Source organism: Balaenoptera musculus, chromosome 2 (assembly GCF_009873245.2).
Source record: "Balaenoptera musculus isolate JJ_BM4_2016_0621 chromosome 2, mBalMus1.pri.v3, whole genome shotgun sequence".
Classification (NCBI taxonomy): Eukaryota; Metazoa; Chordata; class Mammalia; order Artiodactyla; family Balaenopteridae; genus Balaenoptera; species Balaenoptera musculus.
The window spans coordinates 83,088,035-83,111,083 of NC_045786.1; the positions used below are offsets into that span (position 1 = coordinate 83,088,035).

At 35.5% G+C, this 23,049-nt stretch overlaps 1 protein-coding gene across 5 annotated transcripts; it reads right to left on the bottom strand.

The window, feature by feature from the left end:
• Positions 1 to 1,481: 1,481 nt before the first annotated feature.
• On the bottom strand, positions 1,482 to 22,936 carry DTWD1 (DTW domain containing 1). Of its 5 annotated transcripts, none has more exons than XM_036844964.1 (6): positions 22,851 to 22,936; positions 18,275 to 18,593; positions 13,875 to 14,018; positions 11,667 to 11,916; positions 3,981 to 4,087; positions 1,482 to 2,910 (listed from the first exon to the last, which is right to left on the bottom strand). In XM_036844964.1, exons 2-6 carry the CDS (start codon positions 18,536 to 18,538, stop codon positions 2,899 to 2,901), a joined length of 777 nt encoding a protein of 258 aa, XP_036700859.1. In that variant the 5' UTR covers positions 18,539 to 18,593; positions 22,851 to 22,936; the 3' UTR covers positions 1,482 to 2,898. The 5 variants fall into 5 exon arrangements, with proteins under 5 accessions (XP_036700859.1, XP_036700858.1, XP_036700856.1 ...); XM_036844963.1 differs by having other exon boundaries at positions 1,483 to 2,884; XM_036844961.1 differs by lacking the exon at positions 1,482 to 2,910 and adding an exon at positions 22,259 to 22,384 and having other exon boundaries at positions 3,760 to 4,087; positions 22,851 to 22,887.
• Positions 22,937 to 23,049: the final 113 nt, after the last annotated feature.

Here is a 23,049-nt window from a genome sequence, read left to right on the forward strand (position 1 = left end):
CCAAGTAAGGTCTAACTATACACTCATTTTGTACAACCTCTGAAGGAGTTAAAGAGATGCCTTTCAGCTGAATCAAAGGGCTACTAGAAAGATTAAGGAAATTAGAAAAGCGATATATTCAATACATATACATTTCTACAAACTAAGCCATGAGTACTTTGAGCGTCTCAGGCCGAACTAGTTAGTGAATGTTTCTCTAATCCTCTTCTGCTGGTCTTCCAGACCTTTATTTCCCCAGCAACTCCCATATTTGGGTGAACCCCAATTCCTTTATTAAACCTCTTCATTCATGTATTACTTTAATGAATCTGCTTTCCTCACCAAATACAGACTAAACCACCTGGCTTCTCTAGAAAAGAGAGCCTCAGGCAAAAATTAAATCTCTTACTTTATTAGAAGGGGCAATCCAGGCTGGTGAGAGTAAGGAAGTAAGGCTAGCAGAGACTGGGAGCAAATGCAAATTGATAAATTGCTGTATAGCATTTGGTTTCTGTTTCATGAAAAGCCATGAAGAGACACTGCTGATAATTTGGTAAGTACAGTTGTTTAGCTACATGGTACATCTCTGGGCAGGAGGGTGAAAAACTATGCCTCAAAATAGTCCATGAGAAGGGAGAGGAATTTGTCTGATGGCTTCTTCTAGTCCATTGATCCAAGTTTTCCAGACAGTTAACTTCACTGCTCTTCCAAATTGCATCATCTAGCCCTTTTGACAATCACTGGGGAAACCCTGTGGCATGATGCTTCCTTGAGTCCAGAAGCGTTGGGATGGGCCAGAGATTCTGAGCACGTGGCTAGTTGACCTCAGGCAGAAGAATCACTCCAGCCTGCTAGTAATGTGTCACTATGTAGGGTGGTAGCTATGGCAAAGTGGTTGGTGGCCTAGGAAACAGTGGGGCCAAGAATGTGAGAAGGCACTTGAGGAAGGTGTGTCTGATACTATATCCAAAGATGAGATATCTATGGGCACAATAATGCTGTATAATAATAGCTATAAAGCTTCAGAGGCATAACAATGGACATCCCTTGCTAACAAATCTGGAATCAGATAGGTGTCAGTTAGGTGGTTCTGCTGATCTTGGCTGGGATGGTTCACATACCTGGGGTTTGACTGGCTATCAGCCAATCGAAGACAGGATTTAGCTAGGGTGACCAGGGTAACCTGGCTCTGCTTCATGCATGTCTCACCCTCAAGGAGGCTAACCCAGACATGTATGTGTTTATGGTGACAGCAGTAGCACAAGAGTAAGTGGCAATACACCAGATGTTTGGAAATACATATGGCCCAGAAAGTACTTGAGAATGTACTTCAAAGGAGCATGAAAAAAAGAATACAGGGAGGAGTAAAAAACTACTGTCATTTTTACAGTCTTTCATACCAAAGAAAAACAAGACAAGTACAGACAATTCATTGTTCAAACAGGTATTATTATTACTTGGGGGGAAAAACTTAAGATTTTTCTGGCCTTAGTTATAAATTAGGCTCTTATGGAGTATATGGGTCATCTTTCTTAAGACAGCTGTAAGATAGGGGCAAATGAGTTCTTTTTTTCCCCCTCTCCCTTTTAACAATTATATTTTGTTGGTTTGGAGAGCCAGTTAAATGGCAATAGATTTTGGCTCAGGAAATTTCAAATTTAGCCCAGAGAAATCCAACTTGAGGCCGGCTTAAATCAATTCAGGCCTTCTTCTGTTCCCAAGGTCAAGTTCTAAACATGAAGAAATACATTTTAATTCCATTCTTGAAAAATAACTGCTAGCCAGTTATTGCCTATTAACTAATAGGCAAGTCAGCTTGTTTATTTGGCTAAGAGTATGGGACTAATAATGTTCAAACCTTATATAATCTATATTCCTTTTAATGAAAAGCATAATAAAATGGTGACCTCACTGAACCAAATCAGAAGTCCTAGATTCTAGATAAGGTTCTACCACTAATTAGTTGTGTGACCTTATAGGCAAGTTACTTAATCTCTTTAGGCCTCAACTGCCACATATATATTAATCAGGGACTGCTCTAAATTACAATGTTTCAAATGTTCTATTTCCACAGTATGTTAGCAGGCATTACTTATTCAAATAAGTTTAAGAAATACTAACTAAAATAAAGTTCAAAATGTTTATTTCAGGACTTTTCAGCACTTTCATTTTGTGCCTTTTGAATCTCTAACAGGGGAATATAAGGTGCAGCAAACAAATTTTACCAATAACTCATTTATTCATAAAAACACGTGTCCCACTGAGTATACTTTGGGAAATGTACTGTTATTTCTAGCACCCACATGGGTGAAATTTATCAGTCAGTGTCCCAGAAAGAGGGCAACTTCAAATGGGGACATTTGAGAAAAATATAATAAAATTACTATTTACAAAGGTATAGGCAGGGTTTAGGAAAACCAGCAAGGTACACTGACCTATGCTGGGGCTATTAATACCCTGGACTCATTACGATATAAGTGAAAAGGGGTAAACGGAGGGAGCATGGGCCTGAAGTTAACTGGAATAACTGCTGGGAAAGGGATGCCTGATAGGATGACCTTCAGTCGAAGGACACACCCAACCCATGGTGACCTGGCAGGAAAGGAGCAAGGGAAATAAATAAACAATTTCATTTTCCTTTCAACCTCCAATCTCCTACGGTGCTTCCATTTGCTGATCCCAAGCAAAAGCCAGTGGTCAAGGGGACCTACCTCACAGAGCAGAGAGCAGAATGGGAAAGAGTGGAGGGTGGATCCAGAGGGCAAACAGAAGCTATTCAGCACAGTAGGGTTCCATTCACAAGCAGCTAGATTAGATGATTAAATGATGTCCTCAGGACTCAGTCTTTTTATCTCTCCACTCTGCTTTCTTTTGCTGGCTTCATTCTAAGGCAAGTTCTTGCCACCTGCAGCAGAGATGTCACCAGTAGCTCTAGGATTATATACATCATGCTTATTTCACATTTTCATAAAATAATAAAAAGAGTAAACACATTTATAGCACTTAGTATATGCCAGGTGCTGTTGAAAGCCCCTTAGATACATTAATTCAGTTAAACCTCACCATAATCCTAAAATAGCTACTGTATTACCATCTCTTCAGAAATGAAGAAACTGACAAATGACTGGTAGGTGAAAAAAGAAAGCTGAGACTTAGATTTAGACAGTCTAGCTCTATAGTCTGTGCTTTTAACCACTGCTTTTTGAAAAATAAACCCTATCTCCTAGAGCATCCATATCACTTATCAAGAAGGATGTTGGGACATGTGCTCATCCCTGGATCAATCACTAGGCACTTTGCTTGCTAAACCGGGTCATATGTCCATCCCTATGATAGGACATGATTGCTAGCAATTTCTCCCTAAAAAAGATGCCAGGCAGATGAAAAAAGCAACAAATGTCCACCACAGACAGTGTGGACTTAAGAAGAAATAGCCCTATGGGACTGGAGCTACAATTCTAGTTCTGCCCATGTTTGCCATTAACCTTAAACAAATTACTTGAGGAGATTCTGTGAGTATAGGTGGAAAGATATGAAGATCTCTAAACAAATATCTAATTATATTTAATTACATATATATAAATACAACACATTATTATATTAAAATATGGTAATAAAATTGAGATATGCCAAATTTGAGCAAATAACTTCTGAAATGAATTTTTCGGTCAACACTATCTCTGAAAACTCCCTTAGAAATAACTTCAGTTTAAAAAATATGAAGTAAAATAAATAAAACCTTATTTTTTCAAGTGGTCTTACAGACATTATACAGAAATATTTCCTAGGAATAAACAAAGCACAGTTATAATTTTATTGATTTTAGCAAAATAAAATTACATTAAGTGACTTCCTAAAAACTAATGGGTAAGTTTTCTTGTTTCCTTGCCTCCAGGGCATTTGGCATTCTTTACCAACTGGTGCATAAAAGAGTAGAAAAATAAAAGATTATCATATTGTCCTTTGTATTTCTCTTTTAAAATATCAGTATGATAATCTACCAGAAAGTAGTAAATGGCTTCAATTGTGGAAAGGAAGGTATCTGGCTTTCCTTTTTGATGACGCCAAAAGCAAGTTTTTCTTGTTTTCAACTCAACTTGTAGCAACCCTGCCAAAAACAAATAAGAGAAGTATAAATATTTCCTGTTAACCACAGGGTGTGGTACAATAATAATTTCCCTTAATTACTTTAAGGATTTTCTTTAAATTCCTTCAATCCCAATTCCAAATAAGATATTTTCTCAAATGCATTAAGGTATATACGGAAGCAATATAAAACACAGGATGAAATCTTATCCATGACAGTTATCTATAAGTCTTGGACCTGTAGCAAATGGGTTAAAAGTAGTTAACATTTAAGATGTTCAACTCTTTCTGTCTTCTACTTGCCAGTGTCTTTTTTGACTTTAATCTGTGACAGGACTAAATTCACCAATTTTCAGAAGAGTTTCATTTCCTTGATAAACTGACATTTAAAATATTGTTCTGAAATTCACTGAGACCAGGTAGGCAGGTTAATGGTCCTTAATACTGTTAAAACTACTTCTGGATTATCACTTTTTGGCTATATGTTCATGAACAGAGTACCTAGAGCTGTTTCATTAGCTGTCACATCTGTGTTTCAGAGACTCAATAACATAGTACAATAGTACTCTCATCTCTTACAACTCAGATGTCAACATACAAACCTAGAATGCTTTTAGTACCTTAGACCACTACTCAGACTCACATAATATTTAGTTTGCAAATACTTTCTAAAAATCGTATTTTATTTTAAAGTGAGAAATAAAAGTGAAGAAGGTAATATCAAAATTGGCCCACTGACCCAGATTAGGAACCTCTGAGTCATCAATGATTTCCTACTATCACGCCTCACTTTAACCTAACAGCTACCTAAGAAATGTGGCAGAGAATGACAAGAAATAAATAATATAAAAACATACCAAGATATTAAGAGATATGAAGGATCAAATATATATCTAATAGGAGTTCTGTGGGAGACAGCAAAGAGAATGGAGGAGAGATAGCATTTAAAGAGATAATGCCTATGACTGTTTCAGAAACTATTTTAAAAAATGCAAAGTCACAGATACATGACATAATGTATCTCAAGGAGGATAAATACAAAGAAATCAGTGCAGAGATCCTTCTTATAGTAGTGTAACTGCAAAAGAGTAAGACTAAAGAGAATATTTTAAAAGTAGCCATTGAAAACAGACAGATCATATACCAAAGAAAGGTAATCAAAATGACAGGAGGGGGACTTCCCTGGTGGCGCAGTGGTTGAGAGTCCGCCTGCCAATGCAGGGGACACAGGTTAGATCCCTGGCCCAGGAAGATCCCACATGCCGCGAAGCAACTAAGCCCGTGTGCCACAACTACTGAGACTGCGCTCTAGAGCCTGTGAGCCACAACTACTGAGCCCATGTGACACAACTACTGAGCCCATGCACCACAACTACTGAAGCCTGCACACCTATAGCCCATGCTCTGTAACAAGAGAAGCCACTGCAGTGAGAAGCCCGCACACCACAACGAAGAGTAGCGCCCGATCACCGCCAACTAGAGAAAGCCCGCGTGCAGCAACAAAGACCCAACACAGCCAAAAATAAAAATTAATTAGTTAAAAAAAAAAATGACAGGAGACTTTTTATTAGGAACAATAAAATATTGAAGACTCTGGAATAAAATCTTCAAAGTGCCAAGAGGAAATAACTGGCAACCTAAAATTACCTACCCAGCAGAACTATACATCAAGAACAAGAGTGAAAAATATTAATAGACAAACAAAAATATGCCAATAAACATATGCCAACTGGAGATCCAATGGAAGGAATTTCTAGATGTATTTCAGAAAAAACAGTCTGAGTTATAAGAATGGTGAGCAAAGAAAATGGTAAACATCTATGCAAATCCAAAGAAATGATGCCAGTATTAAAGAAAAACAATAATAGTATCTAATTTGTGGCCTGAAAATAAATGATGGAACAAAAAATAATGAAGAAAATAACAATAACTAGGAGGGGGATGAATCAAGCTTAAGTGTATTAAGGCCTTACAGTGTTCAAAAGGAGAGGTAAAATGTTGTTTGACTGAATTTTTTTAAGTTACATGTGCATAGTGTAATTCCCTAAAAGAACAAAAATAGGAATATTAAAAAATGGAATATGAAAAATAAAAACTCAATCAATCAAAGAAAAGCCAGGAAAAGAAAAAAGTAGTAAAGAGCAAGACAAATAAAAATAAAATTAAGATGATAGAAATAGGTCTAAATAAATCAATACTCACAGCAAATATAAACTGACTAAACCTGCCATTTAAAAGACAATGATTATCAGACTGAAATACAACAGGGATGACCTCCACAAGGCTTCCATTCAATACTGCACTGGAGGTCTTAGTTAACACAGTAATACAAAAATAGTAAATTAATTAGATGCACAAGAACTGAAAAGGAAGAAACACATCTGACATACACAGAAAATATTTTTTACATCTATGAACAAATTATTAGAAATATCTTGGGGTAGAGAGGATTTTTAAAAGACACAAAAGTGGTAAACATGAAAGATTGATAAATTCTACACTAAGAATTTCGGTTCCTCAAAAGATAAAGAAATTTAAAAGAGGAGCCACAAACTGCAAGAAGATATTTCAAACATTATTATCTATACTCTAGAATATATAGAGAATTTATACAAATCAATAAGAAAAGAAAAACAAAACACTAGAAAGATGGACATAGATATTTCATAGAACAGGACATGTGTATGGCCAAATAAGCAAACAAAATGATGCTCAATCCAATTAGTAATTAGAGAAAGGCAAATTATCAATACAATGAGATACCACTTTATACCCACTCTATTGGCAAAAATCAAACATTTGGCAAGACAATGGTAGGAGGGATTATGATCGATGGGAACTCTTACACATTAATTATGGGAGTATAAATTTGTATACCCACACTTTGGAAAACAGGTGGCATTGTCTTGGAAAACTGAACATTCTTATACGTAACAACAGAGCAATTCCACTTCTAGGTACGTTTCCTAGAGGAAGCTTGCACATGTGCAAGAATGTTCATAGTAGTACTGTGTGTAACAGCAAAAACTAGAAATAATTCAATTGTGTCACCAACAGGAGACTGAATAAACTGTAGTATATTCACACAATCAGATATTACAAAGCAGTGAAAATGAATAAACTATAGCTATAAATTTAGAAACAAAATGGTAAGTTTACAATGTGAGTCCTGAGAAAACCACATACAGGTCAAAAAAAGCAAAACTAAATAATAATTTAATCTAAAAAGAGCAAATCTTTTTTTAATTGAAGTATGCCGTATGATATTATATGTTACAAGTGTCCAATATTGTGATTCACAATTTTTAAAGGTTATACTCCATTTATAGTTATTATAAAATATTGGTTATATTCCCTGTGTTTTACAATATATCCTTGTAGCTTATTTTATACTTAATAGTTTGTATCTCTTACTCCCCTATCCCTCTATTGTCCCTCCCCCTCTTCCCTCTCCCCACTGGTAACCATTGGTTTGTTCTGTCTGTGAGTCTGCTTCTCTTTTGTTATACTCACTAGTTTGTTGTATTTTTTAGATTCCGCATATAAGTGATATCATACAGTATTTGTCTTTCCCTGTCTGCCTTATTTCCCTTAGCATAATGCCGTCCAAGTCCATCCATGTCACTGCAAATAGCAAAATTTCATTCTTTTTTATGGCTGAGTAGTATTCTATTGTGTGTGTATGTTTGTGTGTGTTTATGTGTATATATATATATACATACATGCCACATATTCTTTATCCATTCATCTGTTGATGGACACTTGGGTTGCTTCCATATCTTGGCAATTGTAAATAATGCTGCTATGAACACTGGGGCGCATATGTCTTTCAATTAGTGTTTTTAGTTTTTTTAAAATATATATCCAGGAGTGGAATTGCTGGATCATATGGTAGTTCAATTTTTAGTTTTTTGAGAAACCTCCACTGTTTTCCATACTGGCTGCACCAATTTACATTCCCACTAGCAGTGCACGAGGGTTCCCTTTTCTCCACATCCTCACCAACATTTGTTATTTGTGTTCTTTTTGATGATAGCCATTCTGACAGGTGAGGTGATATCTCATTGTGGTTTTGATTTGTATTTCCCTAATGATTAGCATCACTTCATGTGCCTGTTGGCCATCTGTATTACCTCTTGGGAAAAATGTCTATTCAATTCTTCTGTCCATTTTTTAATCAGATTATTTGCTTTTTCATGCGATGAGCTGTTTATATATGTTAGATATCACTCCCTTATCAGTCATATCATTTGCAAATATTTTCTTCCATTCAGTAGGTTGTCTTTTCATTTTGTTGATGGTTTCCTCTGTTGTATAAAACCTTGAAGTTTAATTAGGTCCCATTTATTTATTTTTGCTTTTATTTCCTTTGCTTTAGGAGATGGATCCAAAAAAATATTGCTCTGATTTATGTCAAAGAGTGTTCTGCCTATGTTTTCCTTTATTAAAGTATCTGGTCTTACATTTAAGTCTTTAATCCATTTTGAGTTTATTTTTATATACGGTGTTAGAGGATGTTCTAATTTCATTCTTTTACATGTAGCTCTCCAGTTTTCTCAGCACCCTTTATTGAGTGATGAATGCTAGTTTTAACAATTTTGACTCCTTCTCCAACAAAAAGAAACCATCCTTCCCCACTGCATTCCCCCAAGCCTTTCTATGGTGGATCTTCAAGGATGTTATGCCATTTTTCACTTGCAGGCTTACATTTTATGATTAAATTAGGCACTCAAACCTCAAATGTTTTATTTTGACAGCAGTAAAACATCCACAGCTCTCTGTCTGTAAAGTCTGGCAAAACAGTATGTTACATTGTTAAGGGGATTCTTAATCTCAACATTCATAATAAGATAACAGAAACAAACATTCCAATACACTACATTTGAGGGTTTAAACTGAGGTTTAGAGTTGGTTTGTTCAGCTTAATCCTATCAAATGATAAAACGTTTTAAAACCTAATGGCAATGATTTATAACAAAAAAGGGCTGTTTCTTGTGGAAGTAACTTGGCTTATCTGGAAACTGGTATTTCACATATGTAGAGATTATAAATATGCCAAGCCCTAAATATTTCCTGTGGTGCAATGAGGAGCCAGAAGAGGCAGGGGGTGAAACAGGGCACGCAGAGAAGACTGACTCTAGAAATTCATTTACTTCATGATTTTGAAGGATTTAAGAAATCCCTTTTAAAATTCTGATGTAGCACAGAATTGAAATATATGATACTTTCTATGTGATCTGAGAAATAGAAATTTTTTATACAAATGTGATTTGAAGCCTTAAGCACAACGGCTGGAAACATTTGAATTGTACCTCAATAGCTCCTTTTACAATTTTTTCAAGTGTTATCACTTATGTTCTTCACTTGACCTTTTCAATTACCATATAAAATAATTTAAAGGAAAGGCTCAGGAAAATCTTCAAACTGAGGAGTAACTTGCTGCTGTAACCATCCAAGGTAACGTGGCAGGCAGTACTCCAAAGAGCGGGACTTCAGGGTTTCATCTATTAAACATTAGCAACAACGCTGCAAATCTTATGCTCGGTCATCTTTCTCTGTCTCTGTCTCTCTCTCTCATACACACACACACACACACACACATTTCTTTGTCTCTACCTCTCTGCCTATCTGTCACACACACATACACCCAAGCACACAGAATTAGAATGACAAAGCAATCTTTCTAACATGTATGCTGTTTTCAAGAGGTATAAACTATATAAATTAAGCTAGTTAAATCCAGCATTGTCACTCACTTTAGCTTGGGACTAATTATCACAGGATTCCAAAAAGTGTCATAAACTTTCTTTTCTAGAGGATGGATATTTTTAACAATTGCCTGGGAGAAGCTCTCCCAGTTTGAAACTGTTTTGGAAACTGCCTAATACCAACTGGGTAGCTCTTTTGCTTTCTAATCATACATGGTACACAAATAAAGCCATCAAAGAGCTAGAAATAAACCTAAAGTTTTTAGAGAAACTACTGAAAAAGACTGAAGAACTGAGTAAGGTGCAAGGGAACAAGACAAGTAATGTCCTTCATATTACTAGTTGTGTTATTGGGCAAGCAAATCAACTTTTTAAAAACATTATTATTAGACACTAAGCTTTTCACTCTAAGAGAAAAAGATACAAACATAAAACAAAAGAAAGTAATGTTAAATCTGAATTGGAACTATCCATGTGAACTCATAATATATATCTATTTATTTCTTTTGGCTCTGTCCACTGAAGCAATGACATCCAAGCAGTAATAAATTTACCAGATCTTGGTTTCTAATACCATTCCCCACTAAAAGGACCACAGCTCCTTCAAATAATTAATTCTAGATCTGGGGCAGGAAAAAAGTACAAGTGAACTTGGGCCATCCTGTTGTAACAGAAATACTAATGAGGCCATGCCACAAAGGACTTGAAGGGCTCCCAACAGCAAAATTTTAGACAATTTGGGCATCAAAAAGAATACAATCATGATACATTATAGTACACTGAATTAAAAGGAAATCCATAAGACCACAGTGATCTCAAAAAGGGGTTGGGAGACAGAGAGAAAAAAAGAAGAGAGGGAAAAAAGAAAAGCTCTTCTTTACATAAGAATGCCAGCTAACAAATGTAGAAGAAATAATAATATTAAAATTTCATCATTTTGTAATCCATAATGTAATTACTGATTTAGGCAACAGTCATCAATAAATACTAAAACCACTCAGTAAAAAGCAGTTGGGAAATAGTTCACCATCTTAAAGCATCACCCCACAGATTACTACTAATTTCAATGAAGAAAATAACCTTTATAATGGAGTAATTTGGCAATCACCACTTTAATTAAGGAATTAAAGTTATCAGCAGTAATGGAACAACTTACATTATATCCTCCTGATCTGATGTATACAACCTGAGCTATGAATAGGGTAACCATATAATTAATCAGCCAAACAGCTTCATTTCCGAGAGTGAAAGGGGATGCTATTAATACTTATATCAAAACAATAGATATAAACTGGAATTGTCATGGACAACCCTGTATTTATCCTTATCTGAAGTATCCTTGCAAAAATATTTAAACTGAATCCAATATTGAAACATTCAGACAATTGACCTATCCTCTTCACACATGTCTAAGTCATGAAAAACAAAAACAGGGGACTGTTCTACATTAAAAGAGACTAAAGAGACATAATAACCAAATGCAATTTGAGTTTACATGCTGCATCAGAGGAAAAGAGCTACAACAGATATTTTGGGGTTAATTAGGGAAATATGAATATGGACTGCATATTAGATATCACAGAACTTTTGTTAATTTTCTTAGAGTGATAACGGTATAGTGATTATGCAATTATTCTTAAAAGTTGTACACTTAGGTATTCAAAGGTGATGTATTGCAAAGCCTGCAACTTACTTTCAAATGGTTCAACCAAAAACATATATATCTAAGTACACAAACATACATATAACAGAGGAGGAAAAATAAAGCAAATGTGGCAAAATGTATGTGTATTCAATGCAACTCTTCTTGCAATACATCTGTAGGTTTGAAGTTCTTTGAAATGAAAGTTGGGGGACGGAACAATCAAAAACATGCAACATTTTTTTTCTTACCTTGCAGTCTCTCATCAGTGAATATTTTGTTTGTTTGGTTCCAGGTGCTATCTATGAATACAATTTTTTTCAGTGTTGTGTCTTTGCACTTGCTGTCATTCAAATCCTGTTCTTCAGTTTTCTTGCGTTTAATGAATGGCTTGTCAAGGTCATCATTTTTGCCTCCAACATTATTTTGAATCTTTTCTTGGAGATGAAAAGAAATTTCTTTTACTGAAACAGACTTAGGTCCAGGAAAAACAAGTGCAACCTAAAGCAAAGAAGCTTAAGTTAGTACTGTGCTATTATGATCTTTAAAATTAATAAATTCTGACTTAAAACTTTAAGAGGAAAACATATGTTGAGTATCTGAGAAACAAGCATTAGGTTCTATTATATGTGCCTCTTTAATATATATGGTAAAGTTTTTGGCTCTTCCCTAGTAATTTATAATCATAATATACTACCTAGAATTATTTCTGTACTTCAAAATAAGTTATTCACCTATTGAGAGAAGCTCAGTTAACTGTACCTTAAATCAAAAAACTAAATTCTATAATATTTCATAAGATAAAAGGCAAAGTATGGGGTACTTTGTAAAAGAACCATTGAAAAGTGCTCAATAATTAAATACCATTTTCAGCTATATAATAAGCAACTATAAAACAAATGATACAGCCAATGCTGGTGAGGAAATGGTGTAATAGGCCTTTACAGCCATTACTGACATCAGGTTTAAATAGTATAACTCTTTGTGAAAGCAATTTGGCAATTTAAGTCAAGAGTCTTGAAATGTTCATACCGTTTGGTCAAATAATTTCACATAGGGGAATTTATCTTAATAAAATAATTCTAAACACACACATACTCACAATACCCAGAATATTTGTTAAAGTATATTTATTACAGTGAAAAACTAAAACTAAAGAAATCTAACTTTCAAGGAATAATTCAGTAAATTATGGCACCTCCTTTCTTTCAGCATGTTTTTACTGAGACCTTATATACTGTACTGTATATCCAAAGTATAAAAACTCCTGCCACAAAGCAGGCATCCAGTAAATATCTGTTAAATGAACAAATGTTGATAGCATCACGGATGTTATCCTCCATACGTTTCTCTATTTCCCAAGTTTTCTTGAATGAAAATGTATCATTTTTAATATGAAAAAATAAATATTAAAATAAACTTTTAAATCTTGAGTTTATAAACTTCGACATTATAAAAGTTTTTCAGACATTCACGATGCATGCCTACATTTCCCCCATACCCAGTAAGCAAAGTCCAGGGCTTCTTAGTTTTCTTGGACTATAAGCATGTCACATCTTTTTAAATTACCTAGCACTGTGTTCTATTTAATTGACATAGATGATAACCTAGCTGACCAGAGAAGGAAATACAAATATATTCCTAGATCCGAAACGCATATATTATTTACAAACACAACTTTCTATAAACTCAACCAAAAAATATAAATATATTGATAGGAAAGGACAAACTTACCAAGTTCTTCCTTGAACAAATGAATGTATTTTTAATTTTGCTTCCAAATTAACCATACCAACAAATGTTCCCCCAAGAGACCTAAAAGGGTTTATGTGCTTCTTTCAGAAGTTTTCAAGCCCTAGTTTTTTGAGATCTATTGCAACATCACTTTTCAACAAGACCAGTTGTCACTAACGTAACCATTTCAACTATGTGAAAACCAATTAAGAATCTAGAAATGAGCAACGAAGGCCTCTGAGTAGCCAAAAGAAATATTACAAAGGCCATGTACTAATGCTTTTAATTTAGAGAGAATTTCTAAAAATCCTTCTACCTTAGTCTGTCTCTTCTTCTGGAGAAATTCCAACAACATTTGTAATCTGGTTTCTCAGTTTGTATCAAATTAGACTATCTATGTGTAGTATAGGCAGGAGAATGGAGAGGAGAGAAAAGTAAAAGCAGGCCTAGTAGTACTGGCAAAGAGTAAAAACCTGAAGAAATAATGCAGACAAACAATAAAAAGTAGAAAGACAGACTCAAAAAAGCTCAACATCTAGGATCATTTGATCTTTGAAGACAATGATGAAGTAAACTGTGCGTTGTTTAGTGCTATATAAGATTTAACCCTAGATCACTAAACAAAATATTAAATTATGTTCAAGTAAGTCCAGAAAGGCAATGGGGTTTAAAATTCATTTTTTGATTCAATGTGAAAAGTTGTAAAAAAAAAATAAGCTGCCTACTTCATGGTCCTTTTCTTCATATTCTGGAATACAAGGATATGTATAAATATTCACAAATTCAGGTGCTAAGAGTTTTGCATGTACAGCAGTGCTTTTGCCGTCTGTTTCATTTGGATGTTTAATGATGTCAATCTTCAATGGAAGCTAAAATTTAAAGAAAAAAGACAAATGAACAAAACAAATATAAAAATTCTAATTTTTACGTTAACAAAAATGGTCTTTAAAGCTTAAATAGCAAGCTCACACTAAGATCCTAAGATCCTATAAATACACTTATGGATTGAAAAGTCATACTTTTCTATAACAAATACTAAGAATGGTAACAGTCATAAAGGAAACACAAATTTATTCCTCAATATTGTTAATCATGTACTAGAACAACTATTTTCAACTCATTTACCATAGAATCTTCTCTTATAGCAATGTTCCAATGTCACTTTCATTTAAATCACATTGGCACTGAGTCATATTCTTTGCATTTCAATATCTGTGCCAAGAACATTTTTTATAATTCCTATAAACTTCTAGGTCTATTAATTTTACAATATATTAAAAGGAAACATAAGTTTGGGCAAAAGCTTTAGATCTAAAATCAAGCTAAAATTTTGTTCCTTAAACATCTTCTGAGGTCAAAGGTATTATCTTTTAACATCATGATTCTCAGCATAATTAACAGCACAAGTGAAATTAATTATTAACTGGAAAAAACAGTAACAGAATGGTTCTAGGAGGTACACTCTTCATATAAGAAATAACTCTCTTCAAAATCATTTTGCCTATTTTCCTTAAGGTTTCATTATTTAATTGCTGTGAACTATGTCCTGTCTCTATGCAAAAATAATATTATCTGCAAATTTCTAGAGTTAGATTTTTCTATTATTTCACTGACTTGTTTGGTTTAGTTTTCTGTATAATGCTTGTACAAGTCCTGCATTCAGCCATGATTATGAAAATAGAAGACAAGTCATATCTCCATTATATATAAGAAACTCTCTGAGATGGATTCTTTGCTGTAGAGGTCAAATGACTTATTTGTTATGATAAGCATTCTTCCAGCTCCCATCCCACACTAAAAGGCAAGAATCTAGGCATTTACCCTGGGGCACATAGCTATTTTACCCCGGTCACAAAATAGTTACAAAACTATTTTTCTTGTTTTTTAAAACAGCTTTATTAAAGAGATAAAATTGATACAATAAACTAAACATATTTAAAGTGTACAACCTAATGAGTTTTAACATGTTACACCTTTGCACTCATCACCACAATGAAGATAATGAACAAATCCATCACCCCCAAAAGTCTTCCTGTGCCTCCCTCCTTCCCCTTTTCCCCATCAACTACCACCCACAGTCCTTAGACAACCATTGATCTGCTACCACTATAGGTTAGTTTGTATTTTCTAGAACTTTGTATAAATGAAATCATAAAATATGCACTCTTTTCATCTGCTTTCACTTAGAATAATTATTGTGAGATTCATCCATGCTGTGTGTATCATTAACTCCAGAACTATTTTTTAAAGGGGCAGTTGCTGTATGCTACTAAATGACCCCAGTGGTACATAGTTTATCTTTCAGGATGATTATATGGAAAGAGGACAGTATATACCCTAGAAGGGCCATAAATATCCCAAATAGTTTTCAACCTAGGGTTTCAAACCCCATGTCTCCTACCCTCCCACTTAGGCCTAGTGATCATTTATAAGTTGGAGCCAATTGCTTCAAATCATCAAACCAACTTCTAGTTACAGAAAATTTGCCATCTAAGTAGGCAGTTCACAAACGATTTTACATCAGTTTACCTCTGGCTGAACTCTACATCAGACTTTCCTCATGATGCTCAGTCCCAGCTGATACTACATTCCCTTTCCCCAGGGTCTCTCAGTACCAGCTCAGCATTATCTTAGCCCAAGTAAGGTAGGAAAGAGGAAAGAAGAAAAAGAAAGCAGGTCATGACAAAGTATTCTAATACTAATGAAACTGACTTTCTAATACGGCTGATGAGGAGAGCTGAAAATTCCAAAGGTAATCACCAACATTTCTGATCAGCTGGCTATCTCTGAAGGACATCATTTAAGTCAAAAATGCAGGACTGAATGTTATTAATGTATTTTACAAATCATGAACCTAGCTATTATGGACTTAACATCTACAAGTTTAAAACAATTATGCAAAATTTGTGCTCAAGAAGTATTCCTGGGTGACAGTCTAGGTATCTTTAGTTACCCCTGAGTAAGCCTGAGAGTTATGATACTATGAAACAAAAGGCCGGACACGGGTCAAATCATGGAAATAGGTAAATATATTTTTGTGCTCTAGTTCACACATTTTAAGGGAAGATACATCTTAAATAATGACAGGGTGCAGAGTAATACCACTAGAGTTGACCAGACTGAGTTCAAGTAGAGATGTTCTGTTTTCAAACATTTAAAGAAGATCAATCTGTTCTCTAACATCTATGTTTCCTATAAGAGATTTACCACAAATCTTTCTGCCCAAATTTATCAAAATGCCATTAGCAGAAAAACCTAAGCCTTTTTCCATGTGATTATCAACTTTCCCAAAGAGAGTCTTCTCAATTCTAGGACTCTAATAGAGCTGAAACTTTCTTTTATCTTATGGGTTTTTTTTCTCCTTTTTTAAAAAAAAACCAAGAGCACCTTTTACCTTTGCTTTGTCACGACATTTAAAAAATTATACTCTGCATTAAAAAGATACATATTTATGAATTTTATCCCTAGACTAAAATTTATAGCTTGGGAGGTACTTACTCATTATGTAGTCATCTTCCCTTCCCAAGCAGGCTATCTAAAAGCAAATGCTAAACAATTTGTAAAAATAAAAATAAAGTAGAAATTAGAAAGAAAATTTTGTAGAGTTTTTATTACTACTAATAGTAATAGTATTTTAGTATTTATATTAACATACAAAATTTTATTTCTGGCAATTAAAATAAAACACTTCAGAAAACTCTGCACCATCCAGTAGGCCATTTAGAGTTGATCAAACTCTTGGCATAGTGTTTTGAGTCATTTTGATTAAATAGTGGACATCAGACCACTGATTTGAAAAATAATCCTCAATTATTAAATTCCTATGAAAACATTAGCTCTGCCAATATATTATTAACTTTTATTATTCTGATCTTCAATCCTTTTGAACAAAATATATCTTAAGATAAAACTTTTAATGGGATGTTTCCTATATGTGGCTATGACATAAATAGAAGATGAAATGATTCTGTGTATACCTCCAAAACTATACTTCAAAATGTAATATTCTTATAAGATAATGGCAACTTAAAAAGAATTATTGTCCTCAGGCTCTCAGTTTTTCTGAGGTAACTGTGAAGTTGATTGGATTCCATTCTTACTTATTCTTGCCAGTAAACTTTCCAGTAGCCTATAAGAGTGATCTGAGACCCCAAAGCAGACCATGGACTTGCCAAGGTGACATGTAGGCTAAACTACAATTCAAGTAACAAAATATGAGTGTTAAAGTATTTTTCTTACTTGAAAATTTAAATGAACCTTAAAATCACCACATTAAATATCTTTAAATATAGTTACAACTTATTTTCTTACTGGCAAGTTCTAATGAGTCCATGTGTAGATTTGGTCTCTTTAAAGTCATAACAGGCAGCAGTCAAATTTCATACACTATTTGATTTACTCCTAAAGTTCAGGTCACTGTTAGGCAAGTTAACATACACATAATAAATTTTTTGATTACGTAGACATGATGGTCTACAGACCTTTTATCTACTCAGAAATAGTCTTGGTAAGCAACAAGTATAAGGTAAGCAATTAATTCAAATCAATTTTTAAAATCTGGCTTAAAATCACAACAATTATAACACAGCCCAATGAGTAGGTCTTAGTCTTTTCAATTTTAGTTTTGTTTAGTTTTGGTCACTGACATGTGCTCCATCTCCACGTACAGGATGGGGCTAAACTCATGATTTTGCCTAAGCAAAAATCAACCCTAGTTCCTTCAGGATATGTTTTCTCAAAGGGTAGTCCAAGGCCCTTGAGGTAGTTTTTGAGGCTCCTTCATGCAGTCTGTAAACTTGTCTCTTGTAGTATTCAAGTTTATACCATGTTTTCTCCTATGTAGTAAATGAATTATAATCATTAATTTAAAAAAGTAACTGATTTCATTAAAAACAAGAGCATTCATCTCAGATTCAAGTGTTTTGGCAACGTGTGCCTCTTTTTCTAGAGACGAGGAAAAAAAATATAGGTTTACCAGTCTACAGGATTAAACTTTCTATTAATATAATTCATTTTCATAATGATATCATTTATCAAGCTTATCAGTTATATTAGAGTAGGTATATATAAGACGTGTTTTGAAAATCTATTTTCCTACTTCCAAACAATTAAATTTCTCACCAACCTTCACACGTGGTATCTGTTCAATAGGTACATTCTCAACTGGGACATAACATGTATAGCAGTAGAACATTCTTGAACCACCACACTTGAGACATTTTGATCTTCCATTTTGCTGAGCTTTTTGAAGAACTTCTTGAGATGCTAAGCATAAGTTTTGAAGAGGATCTTCTGCAGCTATGGATGTAGTTTGTGACTGTTGTATTTCCACAAATTTTGAATTATCTTCTTCCCTTTCTTTGAGAAATATAGGTGTGTTGAGAGACATTTTTCATTCAAACCGAAGTTTAACTTTTATTTCTAAAACACATATCATAGATGCACTGAAAAAAAAAGTGGGGGGCAAAATAAAAAACAGAAAACATTTTACTCACTGTTTCTACCAAAAAAAATTACTCAATTTAATTCACAGCTGTGTGCTGTTTTTAGTATTTATTAACAAACGTTAATAAGTTTTTTAAACCACTAAATTAGCATGCTTTAAAATATAAAATTAAAAAGCAATAAATTCAAAACAATAAATTACCCTTTTAAGCTAGTCCCTCCATAAAAATAGGAAGGCTCTTGCCTAGAAAAATTATTTCAAATATAAAGTTTAGGTATGAACGATCTATTTTTCAGTGACTATTTTTGTTCCAGAAACAGTACTTTTGTTTATTAGGAATGTAATGTTTTAATGTTAGTATCAGCCAGGAGAGTATTCAACCCTGTAAGCTCTGACTTTCAATTAATATTACATGATATCACATCTCAGTCTGAATGCTAATGAAAATACAAGGTTCCAGTGAAATCAGTAAAATTTAGTTGGTTATGTTCTAAAAGATGTAGTCTTCTCCAACATAAATTAAAACACATAAAAATATAACTAAACATCCATTAAAATGAGAGGCATTCATTACCAATTATAACTTGTAAAATATCCCAAAAGGTGAAATAGATGACTATATATAAAGATATATGCATATATATAAAGATTAAAGTGTAATCTTATAAATGTTAAAATTTTACAGAGTAACATCAATGTTCACCCACTCTAAGAATTCACACTGCTTTTCAAAAATATATACCATTCAGATTCTTCAGTTCTAGAGGTAAAATAGTAATTTTCCCACTTAAATATTTCCTTCAAAGAAGGATGATGGCTGCCAAAACTGTTATTCAAATATTTTGTAAGCACAATATACTTCGAGGGAGAAAAGAGACTGGGGCCCTTTTGATTTGATATGCATTCCAAAGCTGTAAAATGATTCTCATATTCTAAAGCCTTATGGCATTGTGGTGTTTAACTATGAGACTCCAGGCACTTTGAGTACAAACACTGACAGGAGAAACGCTGTGACTGCAACAGAAAACTTTCTGTGGTCTCCCAAATAGAAAGGGAACAGAGTCCAGTGGAACATAATATACAACATAATTTACTGACAAGAAGTTAGTGATACTAATTTAATTAATCATCAGGAGCTTTTTATAGATTGTAAATCGCAGGGAGCTTAAGACCCAAATAAGGAAGTACAAAGAAAAAAGATGCTAGTCATCGAAGGAAAAGTAAAATATACTTGCCAAATTTACCCAAGGGGAAAGCCAAAATACAATAAATATTTTTGACGTGTACTGATTAGGTACAGGTTTACATTTTGGGTTGCTCAGAGAAAGTGATATTTGAAAATGATGATCCAACCCCTTCTCCTTGCCTCACAAATGGAAAATATTATCTGACCTCCACTCAAAATCATCTACCTAAAAATGGCTTTTATCTTTGTCAATATGCCCTCAATGACTGGGAAAGTGCAGGACATTAAGCTGCCACCTTTTCTTGAGGCTCAGATCCTTTTAACATTGCATGACAGTCTTCGACCTTATCTCTAGGAAAATGAACTTAGAGACACAATATTTTGCACACAATTTCAGGTGGTTTGCAGATTTCTAGAGTCCATCTACAAATCTGGGTAAAGAAATCTTGCCTAAGAGCAAAAATTCATTCTAGGGCTTCCCTGGTGGCGCGGTGGTTGAGAATCTGCCTGCTAATGCAGGGGACACGGGTTCGATCCCTGGTCTGGGAAGATCCCACATGCCGCGGAGCAACTGGGCCCGTGAGCCACAACTGCTGAGCCTGTGCGTCTGGAGCCTGTGCTCCGCAACAAGAGAGGCCACGATAGTGAGAGGCCCGCGCACCGCGATGAAGAGTGGCCCCCGCTTGCCGCAACTAGAGGAAGCCCTAGCACAGAAACGAAGACCCAACACAGCCAAAAAAATAAATAAATAAAACTCTACCATGAATGTAATATTAAAAAAAAAAAAAAATTCATTCTAAGGACAGGAGCAGCCTTAAAAGACTGGGAAGAGATCCTATTAGTCTCCAGAAATCGGAGCTACAAATCCTTTGTTGGCCAACAAAAGGTCAGCTCTCACAAGCCAACAGGTCTCATCACCACACTTAGGAAGTTAATTGATACCTAAATCCTCTTGGTTTGGGTTTGTTCTGGTGTTGCCTGAGGTTCTTAAAAACATTTTTAGGCTAAGTCTTGGGTTATCCAGGTCATGGGGCTCAACCTAAAAAAGAAATTGGAGTGGTCTAATTCAACCTGACTCCATTTCTCTGGGTATTCCAGTAGCTATGTAGGGGTTTGCATGTGCTGCCATACCAGGCCTACTGGGGAAGTATGCAGTCCCCAAGGGTGTCGTGAAAGTCAATGTGGTTGCCTGACATTCAATGAAAAACTGCTGGTGAGTTTTTCTAGAGCCCCAAAGTGCACTCCTCCTGAGATGCCTCAGAAATATCCCCCTATATTTCACTTGGACTTCCATCCATATAACTAAATGAATATCAGCAAAGCCTTATATAAAATGTCCTTCCTCTACAAAAATCAGACAACACAAATACCTTAAGACAGTGAAAGGGAAATGCCTATGGCTCCCCGCCTTGCCCCGCCTACACACTCTCACCTATGGCTGAGGTGGCTACACAGAAGAGGCGGGCAGTTCCAAGTTAGGGAAGGTTCCCTCCAAAGGTCTCTAAAACCATATGACCAGGATATCTGTCCTGACCTAATCAACAGCCTGTCTCTAATATGTACAAATCATTTGTTGCAAACATGATGATTCAGAACTTTCAAAACATACTTGTTAACATCAAATATGTGCGGGAAATACAAGTGAAGTGGTGGGGGTTACTGAGAAAACATTAAAAAACTTTATTCCTAAGAAATTAACAAATATTTTTACCTTGATGGTTCACCCATCATTCTGCAACCTGGGTTGAAAACAAATTAATTTTTTTCTCCTTCTACCCTCTTTACCCCCCAACTTAATTACTCTATCAAGTTGTATCAATTCCACCTTGCACATAATCCTCTATTTTTAGTCTCAAAGTCAGGACTCTAGATGGCCCATGGCAATCTCTTACACCTCTTTACTTTCATGCACTTATTACTAGTTCCACATACTTAAGGAAAAATGTACTTTAATTTGGAGTTACCTTTTAGTGAAACTATCCCTCCTAGCAGTCAGCTCTCCAAGAGCAGAATTCTTTACGGATCTGTCCTATTCCTATGTCTTAGGGCAGCATGAGGAATTCAACAAATACTTGTTAACTAAATCAAAACCATTCTGAAAAAGAAGTATCCACTATGCACCTGCTACTGAAGTATGTGACAAACCTTTATGGGCCATCTGCAGCATGGCAGAATTAGCAGCCTGGCAGATTTTTTTTTTTTTTTCTAAAATAAAAATGGAAAAGGCTCCTAGCTACAAGTTGACTCACTTCCCAATGGAACATTATATAAAACTCCCCTATCCTGTACTTTGGACCAATTCAGTACTAGATAAAACCCACTTCAATGTTTTTCCCCCTATTTTTAAGAACCTGGTCACATATGTACAGGTCCAACATCCATGTTTAAAAACCCAAGGTACCAACTTTTTCATACAGGTTAACAGCACCCTCCATAGACACCACCCAACATGTGGTAGAAAGACTGTCTTGCCTTACTTTTTCATGGTACATTGGGGCTCCGACAGAAGTAATTCTTAAAATATTGTGGTTTCGAGCAGCGATTTTATTATCCAACTTCGTGGAACTGGCAGCTTGCAGTGTTAATATACTTCCTGACTTATCCTACATTCCCCCCAAATAATTCAGACATAAGGAACAGCCTCTTTGCTTATTATGTAATCATAACCTTAATATTTTAAATACATTGCATGGCACACTATGTCTGTACTAAGTTTCTCCTTCCCTGATAACCAATGCCCCACAAACCACTCCAAACACTAAAAAATAAAGAATAGGGTTCCTAGGGGACTAACTTTGCCTGGACAGACTTTTCTCGGGGTGGAATGCACTGAAAAAAAATTTTTTTAGGGAAAATTTGGGCACCCTTTTCCCAGAGGGCCCGCAAGATCTTAAAAATGCAAGCGCCCGCGCAGAAACCAGGTCCCCGCTCACAAAGCGACACCCGGCACGACCTCCGGCAGGGCCCGGCCAAGGAGCGTCCACTCCCGCAGCTGCCGGGCTCCGGCCAGACTGCTGGTCCCCACAGAGGCGCGGAGACCCAAACGAGGGATCTCGGTGGCACTCACACCTGCACAACCTGCGGGTCCTCGCACGGCTCCACGCGTCTTCCGCTCCGCCCAGGACCGCTGCGCGCGCACGGCCCTCGTCCCGCCGGGCGCGGCGGAGCGCTTTCCGGGCGACACCGGAGGGAGGAGCCCAGCCGTTGCTAAGGCCGTTGCTAGGGCCGGGCTCCGCGCGGGCCCCTTTGGCAAAGGTAACGGGCGGGG

Bases quoted from the DNA above. Each gene is read 5' to 3' on its own strand.
- DTWD1 (XM_036844960.1), bottom strand. From the start codon at position 18,538: ATGTCTCTCAACACACCTATATTTCTCAAAGAAAGGGAAGAAGATAAT. The intron at 14,019-18,274 runs GTTGGTGAGAAA...TTTAAATTTTAG, and splicing joins AACAGATACCACGTGTGAAG to CTTCCATTGAAGATTGACAT. The intron at 4,088-11,666 runs GTAAGAAAAAAA...TGTTTTTGGCAG, and splicing joins CACTGATGAGAGACTGCAAG to GGTTGCTACAAGTTGAGTTG.